This window comes from Thunnus thynnus, chromosome 14 (assembly GCF_963924715.1).
Source record: "Thunnus thynnus chromosome 14, fThuThy2.1, whole genome shotgun sequence".
NCBI classification, from domain to species: domain Eukaryota; kingdom Metazoa; phylum Chordata; class Actinopteri; order Scombriformes; family Scombridae; genus Thunnus; species Thunnus thynnus.
Genome location: NC_089530.1, coordinates 3,729,449 through 3,741,623, shown reverse-complemented (window position 1 = coordinate 3,741,623; position 12,175 = coordinate 3,729,449). Strand labels below are relative to the sequence as shown.

At 39.3% G+C, this 12,175-nt stretch overlaps 1 protein-coding gene across 2 annotated transcripts; it reads right to left on the bottom strand.

The window, feature by feature from the left end:
- Positions 1 to 280: 280 nt before the first annotated feature.
- Positions 281 to 9,942, bottom strand: LOC137196624 (cationic amino acid transporter 2-like). Of its 2 annotated transcripts, XM_067609358.1 has the most exons (12): positions 9,732 to 9,939; positions 9,075 to 9,460; positions 7,803 to 7,958; positions 7,528 to 7,693; positions 6,838 to 6,974; positions 6,497 to 6,719; positions 3,021 to 3,157; positions 2,602 to 2,704; positions 2,082 to 2,206; positions 1,693 to 1,859; positions 1,003 to 1,111; positions 281 to 836 (listed from the first exon to the last, which is right to left on the bottom strand). In XM_067609358.1, the coding sequence occupies exons 1-12, from the start codon at positions 9,740 to 9,742 to the stop codon at positions 715 to 717; spliced, it is 1,842 nt and encodes a 613-aa protein (XP_067465459.1). In that variant the 5' UTR covers positions 9,743 to 9,939; the 3' UTR covers positions 281 to 714. The 2 variants fall into 2 exon arrangements, with proteins under 2 accessions (XP_067465459.1, XP_067465461.1); XM_067609360.1 differs by lacking the exons at positions 6,497 to 6,719; positions 6,838 to 6,974 and having other exon boundaries at positions 9,732 to 9,942.
- Between the last annotated feature and the right edge of the window lie 2,233 nt (positions 9,943 to 12,175).

Below are 12,175 nucleotides of genomic sequence, written 5' to 3'. Positions count from 1 at the left end.
TGCAGATGATGCTAGAGTATAAATCAGGGATCACCAAAGTCATGGACTGTATATCTGTACCACATTTCCTGGCAATCTAGACTATAGCTGTTGAGCAGATTTTTTCTTTTTTGTAATTGGGGTGAATTGATCCTTGAAGAAGGTCACAATAGTGAATGAACAGTGATGAAATGTGCTTGGAGTCATATTTCCTAATACATACAATACTTTCCAATGAGAAATTAGAGAAAGCACAAACGGATAACGGGGAAAAAAACACTTCAACTATTATACACTCAAGTGACTTTTTACAAATTTATTACAATTTTTCTTACATGTTTAAATTAACTTATTGAACATTTAAAACTTTTGTCATTGTCTAAGATTGACATTTCAGAGCACTATCCATGACTACATAGTCTTGAATGAATGATCAAGCCATAATGGATAAAACGACAGGATATTTATAAGTAACACAGCATTATATAATAAACATTATATAATATACATTTTTAGGTACAACACATACTCTTTTGCATAATTTTAACTAAGCATTTGTTCACATAAAAACATGCACCAAGGGATACTTCAAGTACTTCAGGTCATTTCAACTCTGGCTGAATCTTGTATAAAATACTAAAAAGATTTCAAGGTGATTCCTTGATCAGCTTAACCTATATTTTGCTTGATCCATGAAAGTGGACAGCAGTATGTCACACAATTCAAGATACAATCTCAAGCAGCAGAATCCACAACATTACTGTTTACATTGGCGATATTTAGCTGGGTGCGAGCCTCCCGCAGCCTTTGTTTTTGGACACTGTGACGAACCCCATAGCCGAAGTAGATGATCAGGCCTATGGAAAGAGATGTGAAGTAATGTAATTATGATTTATAATGATATCTTTGTTTATTTAGAGCCCTCCATCTACAAATTATGCATAGACATGACTAATAAACATGAATAAAAACATTCCACACTAGGCTGGTTATTTAGGGCAGTGGAAACCAGTTTGTCCTTACCCACTGCCATCCAAACAGCATAGCTGATCCAAGTTTCTCCTCCCAACTGAACCATCAGATAGGTATTCATGAAGACACTTAAAACAGGGACTACAGGTAGACAGGGAACCTACAAAAACAGAACTCATGACTGATTGTGTATGTTAAAGCAACAGTTAAACATTTTAGAAAATGCGCTTATTCAGTTTCTTTGCACAAGTTTAATACCACTCTCATGTCTGTACACTAAATATGAAGCTACTGCCAGCAGCCGGTTAGCTTAGCATATGACTGGAGATAGGGGAAACTGCTAACCTGGCTCTGTCCAAAGGTAAAAAAAAAAATACCATTAACAAGGGGTTATATATACATATATACACATACACTTTTTTTTTTTTTAGAAAAGTTTGTAGAGAAAGTCGGTCTCAAAACTTTTAAAAATATGATTTAAAAAAAAAATTAAACAAAAATTGTTTACTTTAAACAGCAGTCGTTAAGTGTTGGTTGAACCTTGGTTGGCCTCTCTTCATTGGGTACATCACTTCTGCTCCGTAAACTTTCTGTGCCCTGCAACAGCCCCATGCCAAGGCCCACTAACTGACCCACCAAACAGGATATTCCTATTGGAGCTGTAAAGGCGCAAATCCTCGAGATGCATGAAATCCTACATTTAGAGCTGAGTGCCCACCATCATCACCCCTCCAAGTTTACCATGAAAGCAGCTTTAGTTGTGCTCTGTGGCTGTCTCCAGATGATAACAACAGCGAAGACCAGTGTCAGCACAAGGACAAAGACGAGCAGCACACTCCACAACTCTCGCCTCTGGAGGGAATGCAAAGCCTCGGACAACACCAAGCTTAAAACGATAACCAGGAACACTGGGGAGAAATCAGAGCAGTCAGGTAAATCTTTTAATATTTGGAACTTTGTTTGGTGCCCACATCTCTAATAGCAAAAACGTTTTGTGCATTTATGTTTCTGGATCTCTGAAAAGTGGCTGTGATGGGAAACGAGTATGGGTGGCCACAGGAAGTGCCAGTTGGAGACAACCAAGCCATGGCGGTTCATAGGTGACACAGCAGCAATGAAGGATTACTTACAAATAATGATGGTGACTATGTTGACATTTTCAGAGGTGCGCTGGGTAGGTCTTGAAGGAGGCCTCAACAGTCCCATTACTGTAAATGGTTCTGAACTATGGACAAAACCACTGTCTTCTTTGTATCTGGGAAGAAAAAAAAAACATCATGCTTCTACAATAGCAGAGGTAGGACTTCTGTGATAAAATTGAGCTCTATTAAAACTAATTAATGATGATGCAAAACAAAACAGTTAATATTCATGCATTTTGTCGATTCCATTGGTTTTTCTTTTCTGTTTGGCTTTCCCAATGTGCTTTTGGGAAATTTGGACACAAACTGGAATTACAACAACCTTTCTATGGAATAGTTTCTAGTTATTCATGTTTTAATAATGGAATGCACAATGGAGAGATGATAGAGCGAGGAATGTAGCATTTGTCCCCCATCACTTCCACTGGAAGAGCATTAGGAAGAGATCTCAGACAATATGGACAGAAAGAGGAGGTTGTGTTTACATTTGGTTAAACAGTGTACATACCTTAATATGAGAATGCACACTGCAACAAGAGTGTAGGCAAAGATGGTCCCAATTGAACTCATGTCAACCAGTGCCTTTAAGTCAAATAACAGGACCATGAATGCTGCAAAGACATTCAATTGTATGTTATTGAACAAACAGTGATATCAATTTTGTTAAATCTATGTTCATTAACAAAATGGCACCACTGACACCCTTATTTTTCCAACTCGTTACATAAAGGACACACTACTTCCTGCAGTGGCACTGAATATTTACACTAGATGTAAATCTTGTGGTGCATGATTTCCCAATATGAGTGTAATTCCCAGGGGTACTGGTCTTTTTTTAAATACATAATCACTAACCAGATGGTTATCCAAAATCTAAATCTGTGACCCTATCACACATTATTCCAAGTATTACTGCAATTGGCTTACCGGCCACAGCTCCTGAAGACAATGTGGCGAAGACAGGACTTTGCCTAGAGCTCATGTAGCGAAGGGGCTTAAAGAGCAGGCCGTCTCTTGCCATAGCAAAGAGCACTCTTGGCATTGGAAACATCACTCCAAGAAGACTGTAGAAAAAAAATAACCTGGATTATTTTGGAAAGTCCACTTTAGTTGAACTAAGAGCATGCCAACAACACCAAAGTTAGACATTCAATTTCATCAATGAACAAATGGATCTTCATTTGAGTCAAACAATTTGCCTTGGAGAGGCAAGGCAAGATTTAGATGCATGATTTCTCCACTATAACAAAGACAGTCCAGACCAGCCCATCCAAATAACTCAAGAATATTAATGTCCATGTAAAGCAATAATAAATATTTGTTCTGAGTTTGTCACACCAAAGCACAATGTGTAATTAATTACCAAGCCAAATTTGAATGATTAAAAAAAGAAAGAAAAAAAAAATCGCCAGCTTTATAAAATTAGTTTTCAAAATCATGGAAAAATAAGCAGTATTCGCTGCTCTGAAATGCTGAGGGCGTGTCCGCTGAAAGAATTTGAACAGCCTTTGAAAGCCCAATTGAACAGTCTGAGATAACAACACGCATACCAAACTCCCGTATAAAAATACACAATTTAAAATAGGCCTTGTTTGTGGGTGTAAGGCAAGTAACATGGATTATATTTTTAAAATAAAGTAACGTTAGGAGCTACTGCTTAATTCGGCTCATATTTTGTAGGTAAATGTGGACTTGTTTCAGCAAAAGTGTAAATTAAATGACTAGTTAACAAACGATCCATCACCAATTATTTTGTTATCATTTTTTCCAATGGTGTTTTGTGCACTTAACTTTACTCACTTCTCTGCTGAAACATCGTTGGCAGTTTCACTGTGGCCGTCACCCTTGGAGCAATTGCCTCTCACGCCATGCTTATTGGTGAAGTGCTCCCAGCTACACAGCTGGCGCTGAAGCCAAAGCTGCAGGCAGCTCCACCCGTCAACGGACGCTTGCGCTGTGTTTAAAATAACTCCTTCAGCACTAAAATTGACCGAAAATGGCCCCATTCACCAGTAGCTACAAATTATACGAAGTGAATCCCAGTTGTCCGCGATGAAAGTTTGTAAAACTACTCAGTGTAAAAATAGTAACTATGAGTACATGCACTCTAGTGTTTATATAGTGGAGGAGGGGTCATGCAAGTAACTCCTCTACATCATCGAGCCACCATTTCACGCCCACCCAAAAAATCCTGAACACAGAAATGGTGAATAACAGTGTAGCGCTCCAACTCCACATTTCAGTACTACATAGTTAACAGTCACACATTTTCAACAATTTATTTCTAACATGTATGACTTTAAAACTATCACCCCTTTCTCATTATAATTTGAGTTGTTTGCATTGACCATCACAAACCTGCTGTGCCAGTAAACGGGAGCTTTCTATGGCTGAATCCAAACAATGACTGAACACTTGTGGACTTTGATCTTTACATACCATGTCCAAGTGTTAAACAATCTCTGACTGCTGCTTGTGTTGACTAGTTTGGCTTCCTGGCTCAGGAGCCAATAGGCAGAGTCGAAGATTACATTAGGAAACTGCCAACACCTGAATGAACTGGACCTCACCCTGTGGAAGTGGCTTCATTTATAACATCTCTCTTCTCTTCCTCCCAGTCTTCCACCAGCCAGTTGGGTTAGGGTTTTGTGTTCTTCACGCATACACTACACTCATCTGCACACTGCATTCATTAACTTACCTAGCTGACTAACATTATTATATTATTTGATCTTAAGTTGACAATAAATGTCATTCTTAAAAACTTTATTCATGTGTATTCCCTTTTTTGTCACTGACTCTGAGCCAATTCATGACAGTATGAGATGAGCAATTTATGCAACTCTGTGCAGGGTCTGCTGATTTTCATGGTATATTAAAAATGCTGTAGACAATGTAAGTAAATCTTTCCTCCCACAACGTAGGTGATCAGAGTATTTTTCTTAGTTGGATGAAAATCAGACTTTGCCTGTTTTACACAGATTATAACAAAAAAGTCCAAATTATCAGGTCACATATTCTGTTATGAGTGCAATATCAATATCAAACCTCTCTGCATCAGTAATCTAGACACCCAATGTTAAAGAGATGTCTTCCAAAATAAATGTGGTACATTTGGAGTGTAGCGTATATACTGGTTATTCTACTCTACTACTACGTTTTTCCTTAATATTGTCAAATGCTTATACAGTTGCCATGTGGAAGGAGATATTTTAGGCACCCCTGGTTCCGGAAGTAAAAATCCCATTCATTTTTCGATGATGACGATGTTAGGTTACTCACAGTTTGAACTCTTTACAGCTTGGATCAGCATGAAACTCTCCCAGTTATATCATCAGCGCAAAGGATGAACAACTGTGTTAGAAAATATCTGGTTCTTTTGTATAAAGTCAAAGGTACAAAACTGTGTACATAAAAATTTGAGGGTAGAAGTTGACTCCCAGGGTGCATTTCAGCAAGAAACAGCCAATCACCAAGCTTAAAATTCTGTCAACGGCAGGCAGAAGCTAAAGATTGCAGTGTTGAGAAAACATATTTTACAACCTACAGAGTGAATCAGTTCACTTTTCATTTCTAGATCACTTTTGAGTGAATTCAGCAAATATGGCGCTGCGTTTTGTTTAGAACTTCAGTGATAAAGCCTTTGGAATTCATTATTGCTCTGATTCACGTCCATGGCTTCTCCATAGCAACGGTAACCGGGGCTCATGGGTATTGTAATATTCTCAGCTGTCCACCATGCCAAAAATCACAGACAAAACGTGATTTCTCAGAAATGAAATTGAAATAATTAAAACTGGTGGTCATAATATAAACCAACAGGATTGTTACATTATCCGGGAGAATCCAAAGTTTCTATGTTCAGTAACATTGAGGACATTGTTTAAAAGAAAATTTTGAAATGGTAATCCAGAATGCGGATTAACACTTCTGGAACCAGCATCCCCTCCCACTTTGCAACTCTATTGCTATGAATTATTGGCAATCTTCCGAGCAAAGATCTGCACCCCATGTGGACTTTCCGGAAGGCCACAGAAGTGTGCTTGAGGCTCTTTGCAGGCTTGATATATTGTGGATTTTTACAGTACTCTACACTTGCAAATTCACTGCAACATATGCATGCTATGTTACACGCCATGTCTGTGAGTCTGCAAGTGAGGGGAAGTCTGGACATTTAGATTCAGCCTTTGTCACCTGTATTTTCAAGTGTGCAGTTTTCAAGCCATTACCTCTTACTGCCTTTTGGGACTGCCAAAAACACAGCTTAAACAAACTTTAACCCACCTTAATTTTGCTGCCCACCCCTCCATCCCTCAGTAACCCTGGCAGAGCGATTGATCTGCCACTACTGGCACTCCCCTCTCCAGAATGCCCCATTAATGTAACTGACAACACATCTGTACCTTGTTGAGAGAGCACAAAGGGATCCCACAGCCACAGCATACTTTGCAGGCTCCCAACCAATGTATTCAAAGGCTACAGGTAGAGGACTGTGGGTGTCAAGCAGATAATAGGGCATCAGAAGTGTCAGCGCAGCTGAAACACCAAAGTAGGCCAAGAAGCAGATGAGCAGGGATGTGACGATCCCAAGAGGTATAGCTTTCTGGGGGTTCTGCACCTCCTCCCCTGAAAGAGCAGGTTGACTAGCATTAGACTTCCTGATGCAGGTCCAACAACTGACGATCCAGCTCTTGAAGTATTTCTTGAAATACATTCTACTCATACTTTACCTACTCAAGAGTACCTGTTGTGGCAATGCAGTCAAATCCAACAAAAGCATAGAAACAGGTTGCAGCTCCCGCCAAAGTGCCATCAAAGCCAAAGGGGAAGAAGCCACCAACACCCAAGTTAACAGTTTCATTTTGTGCCAATGTCAGGTTTCTGTACAAAAAAAACATCATTTTTATCATTATCATTCATCTTTCCATTTGTTATTTTATTATGACTTTTAGATAAAACCCATTTTAAAAGGGGCAGTAAATATCTCAAAGCCAGGATCCACATAACCAAGATATTTACATGACTAGATACAAGAGATCTAACATTTTTGACTATAAAAGACCTGTGGAAAGGCATCTGAGGAGTCAGAAGTGGTCTGAAAGAGACCTGTGGACAGTTTTTCTCCTGCCATGACTATGATGCACTGTGTGATCAAAGCTGACAGCGGATCTGCTTGGATCCATTCATGTATTACACACAGGTCTGACAAACTGTGGCAAAACAATGGGCCATACCAGACTTAATATTATTATTTTCATCATCATCATCATCATGACATGGGAATAACCACCAACCACCAAGACCTGACAGATGGCACTGGGGGCAAGTGAATGTTTTTTTGTAATTTAGCTGAACTGACCCTTTAAGCACATAGGTGAATTATCATAATTTGAATCCAAAATCATCACAAATGTAAAAGGAATAATAATCTTACTCCATTTGTCGTGTTGCATTCAGGATGGTCTCCTCACTAATGCGCCAGTTGTGGATGTCTCCTTTAATGAAGCCAGAGATGATGATAAAAAGCAACACAGCTACATTTACTGCAGTAAAAACAGTATTCAGGACCGCAGACTCTTTCACACCATATGCAAGTATCCCTAAAGTGAAAGGAAAGTAAAAAGTGAAACACTCTAAATGAATTTCAGCTTGCAGAATATCTTTCATCTTTGTTACATCATAACTTCAACATTAAATTGCAGATATTACCAGCGAGCAACATTATCAGCCCAGCAGCAAAGAAGTCTGGGTATGGAGCCAAGCCAGGTGAGTCCATGGGTGTTTCTTTTCCCAGAGTTTCAGCAATAACATTGTCTATCAGGTCATCAAATGTCCCTGTCCAAGCTTTCGCTACACTTGATGTTCCTGATAAGAAGAAAAAAAGTACAAAAATACATTTTAATATATAGGAGGTTATAAATAATTTTTCTTTTAACATTTGAAACCATGGTGCCCTCATAAAATTAACAGTTTAACAATCAAAATCCTCCAACAGAGGGTTCTTTTGCACTGAGTTTGCCTAAATGGAAGTTTACAGGTCTGTGACATTAAAACACAAAGCACATGCCGTGTTTAAACCTGCATTTATTGTTTTGCCACTTGGGGGGAGTGCAACAAGCTGTAAAAACTAAATTGATATATTATAAAGTTAATAAAGCAACATGTTAGCAAACAGAATCAAATTTATTGACGAAATCCAGCAGACATGGAGCAATATTAACATTCATTTCAAGTCATGTTTCTGATCACCTAATAAATCCAAGTCCAATATTCACACTCTTTTTACCTCTATTTTAGTCTGTGACAACTCTGGAGAAAAATACCCCTTATGCTCCACTATGTTCACCACCAGCTAGTTGCTAACTGTGTGCTATTTAGTGCTGGGCAGGTAGTGTACAGTGGATCAGAGCCTGATTCTGGAGACTAGAGAGAGGGTTGACTGGTATAATAGGAGAATGAAAACAAACCATACACTGAGGTTGTGGGCTGTAGAACGAAAGCAATGTGCTGAAAGATGCTGAAATGCTCCATAGAGCAAACTGCAGATTTGGATGCTAATTTTCTGTCTGTCATTACAAGTGAGCCCTTTCACAGTCATGCAATCCATTGTCAATACAAAAATATTGATTAGAGCAGCTTTAACTAGCAATACTAATTTGAAAGATCACAAAACAAATCCTGTGCCAACACAAGCATTTTCCAAGTTCCCACTAATAAACTAATAAAATCCATGCAGCCCCCACCATTAAGCATATGCTTTGTCCAGTAATGACCACATACTGGGCCACAGGACTATCATAGACATTGGCAGAGATATTCTCAGGGTGGTTTCTGAGATAAGGGGAAAAAACTGTGCAGGATATGTTGGGCAGACTTAATTCATTTTACATTTAAAAGCAGCTGTTTTTCAGAGATCTAAAATTCTATTATTTAATTAACCAATGCATTGCATTTGAATTTTCTTAAACTTTCTTAACTTACCAATGACATAGGACAGCAGCAGGTTCCAGCCAGTCACAAACGCCCACACCTCTCCTACAGTCACATAGCTATAAAGGTAAGCTGAACCAGTCTTAGGAACACGGGCTCCAAACTCAGCATAGCACAACCCTGCAAAGACTGAAGCCACCGCTGCGACCAGGAAAGAGATGATAATGCTGGGGCCGGCCACTTCCCTGGCCACTTCTCCTGACAGCACATAGACACCAGCTCCTAGTGTGCTGCCAACACCTAGACCCACCAGGTCCAAGGTGGTCAGGCATCGACAGAAGTTGGACACCTCTCCCTCTGGCTCCAGTGGCTTCTTCCGGGTCAGGCTCCGAATGAACCGCAACACTTTGCCAGAAGATATTCTGAAATCAGCAGTGCTGCCATATAATCAGAACATTAGAGTGTATGGATTTTATCAAGGTAAAGACACAAAGCAGCCACTGAAATTATGGAATATGTGATTGTTTGGCACGTATGTCCTTGGCCTATGTAAAAAAAATCACTCGGTGGGTACACCTGAGTAAAGGAATACCTTGAACTTAATTAACAATGCAATACTGGAATGTAAAGCGGTAGAATTCATAAAGAGTCTTAGAATACTGTTGACCAAATCTTTGTGCATGTGATGCTAATGTGAACAAACATTACCTAGTAGTCATTTCCAGGCCAGTGTGTTCACACTGCTGCCCACTGGGAAAAGAAAAGCCAGCCTGGGCCACTGCTGCTGGTGACTGCTGGACAAAGAGCAAAGGGAAAAGAAAAGACTCCTTCCTCCCTCCAGCTTGCAGACTGCCACCAGCCCTGCTGCCTCGTACAGGTGCACACCTGAAATCACTTTAGACAATCAGTGCACTAGGGTGAAGGCCTCCTGACTGACATCATTTGCTTCCTTTATTTGATATTTGTGTGTTTTGCTGTTGTGCTCTTTGACATGCAGAAATACTGTTGGCATTCAGATGCTTTGCATTGTGGAGACAAAATGAGAAGATGAGAAAACACTGAGAGCAATACAATTACTAGAAAAAAAGTCATAATATTCTAAGAATACAGTCCTTATTTTTTGAGAAAAAAGTCATAATACTACAAGATTTTAATCTGAGCTACAGGTGCTTGATGTGGTTGTCAATAATAATTTTTCCAGGCATGGAATGCAGTGCATCCAGACAGCCGCATCAATGGATTTAAAACTGTTGCATATCAGATTCATTGGATGGCACTGATGATGATGCCCTGTGGGAGGAGCCTGTACAACAAGCAGCTAGGATTCACAGAGGTGTAAGCAAGCACAGCCTTGATGCAGACATCTGTGAGGAATAGTAGAAAATACAATTCAGGTAGCTGATGAGCCAAGTCTGGCTGTTTTGCAAAGTTGCTGGTTGCCAAAGTTAAGGTAAAAAAGTTTTATGGCAGTCTAATGTGTTCCTTTTTCATTTCAGTCTAATATGTCCATGTGTTTGAAGACTGCAGGCTGTAGTTGCACATTTGTTGTTAAATGCACCTGGTTAGTGATAATGGTATTCTCTCAGATGAACTTCACTGATAATGAATGAATGTATTGTAAACAACACTATTCTATGATTGTTATGCAGGGGAAAGTTTCTTTCTGTATTTAGAGTGAGCATTTACCTTGATCACATGTTTTGAAAATAAGAAACACTGATGTCCCTCTGTTTTTTATTTAAGTAAGAATTTGAAACTTTTACCATATTTGAATAAATGTATTCTCATCCATCATTTGGAGGTGAAGCATACATTTTAGAGGACTGGACTAATTTCTTCCAATGCAGTGTGCATAAAAGCAGGGTGTGATTTGCTGGGGGGATGGTGGGGATTTCCCCCCCTCTGGTCTTTATATCCCTGCCTCTGCTGAGTTATTTTTATCTCTGATGGAACAAAAATCTCTCCCACTCATAGTGATTTATGCTGCTTCACCCATAGACCATATAAAATATAAAAATAGGCTATTTAACAAAAATCTTAGTAAAGTACTGCAACCTGTGAACAGTCATTAGAGCAAACAATAAAATCAGAAATGGACTTTCACTGTCTGTTGCTGACAATAGAGCAGCCACTGCATCTAGGCTATGCTGTCATATTACTGCATCATTGATGCAGGTTGATCATGAAACCATATAACATTAGTTAATGTACAAGATTTAACGTTTGCACAAGCCAGTGGATTGATTTTTCATCTGACAACTTTAGTAGCTCTTACATTGGCGTTACTGTTAATTGCAAACTTTAGGTTTGCTATCCTAACAGGATTTAAAAAAAGGATACAGCGACTGAATTGAAGCTTACATCTACGATACTGAAGGTAAGACCCACCTGTACCTGCCCAGCCTGCCCTGCAGACATTGTAATGTTAGTATAGAAAACATGATGATGGAGCAGCTTGTTGTGTGCAGAACTCCATTCAAAAATGTTGAGATTTAATATTGCTGTCCTTTTCCTGAGAGTTTGACTAACAAACCGACTCTTCATATCGGTGTGAATGTGACAGTTTAACAACCAAAACAGCAGGATTAAAATCAGAGTTTTATGAAGTTTTTATGAACTGTTGAATGTTGAGTAAATCGGACCAGCTAATGTTAGCAGCTTTATTTTCAGCCTGTCTACAATGATGGATCTAATGCAGCTGGTTTTGTTCCATTTCTTGGAAAGGATCCCTGATTAACTTTCACACAGCTCCATAGATACAGCTTTGCGTTTTTATGTATTTTCCGCAGTAAGATTGGCGGTGGTCCCAAAAAGAAGTAAAACTTCAACTGTGGGTGTGCGTAATGTGTATCAGTTCAATTTTACATAATGAAGTTCAAGCAACCATGTCGCCATTCTCGCACAGGCTTTACCTGACAGCTTCCCACCCTGAGGTGTCAGCTGTCAGAATCAACACTCTTGTATTGCCTCATGTGAGCATGGATGCCTGGCCAATCCTAGCGCTTGAATGCTACACAGGGCTTGTCTTGAGATATTTGGTGAATTTGACAAAATGTTCATTGAAAAATCCTACCTACCTTTAATTCTGGCATGTTTAATTAGTAATTACCCTTTAGTTTTGTTGTATATGATCACATCTCCACATGAGGAAA

What these genes read in the sequence shown, in the direction of transcription:
- LOC137196624 (XM_067609358.1), bottom strand. An exon ending in GCTGATAATGTTGCTCGCTG is followed by an intron (nt 7,694 to 7,802) that starts GTAATATCTGCA and finishes CTTTCACTTTAG; the next exon opens with GGATACTTGCATATGGTGTG. An exon ending in TGACTGCATTGCCACAACAG is followed by an intron (nt 6,720 to 6,837) that starts GTACTCTTGAGT and finishes CTGCTCTTTCAG; the next exon opens with GGGAGGAGGTGCAGAACCCC.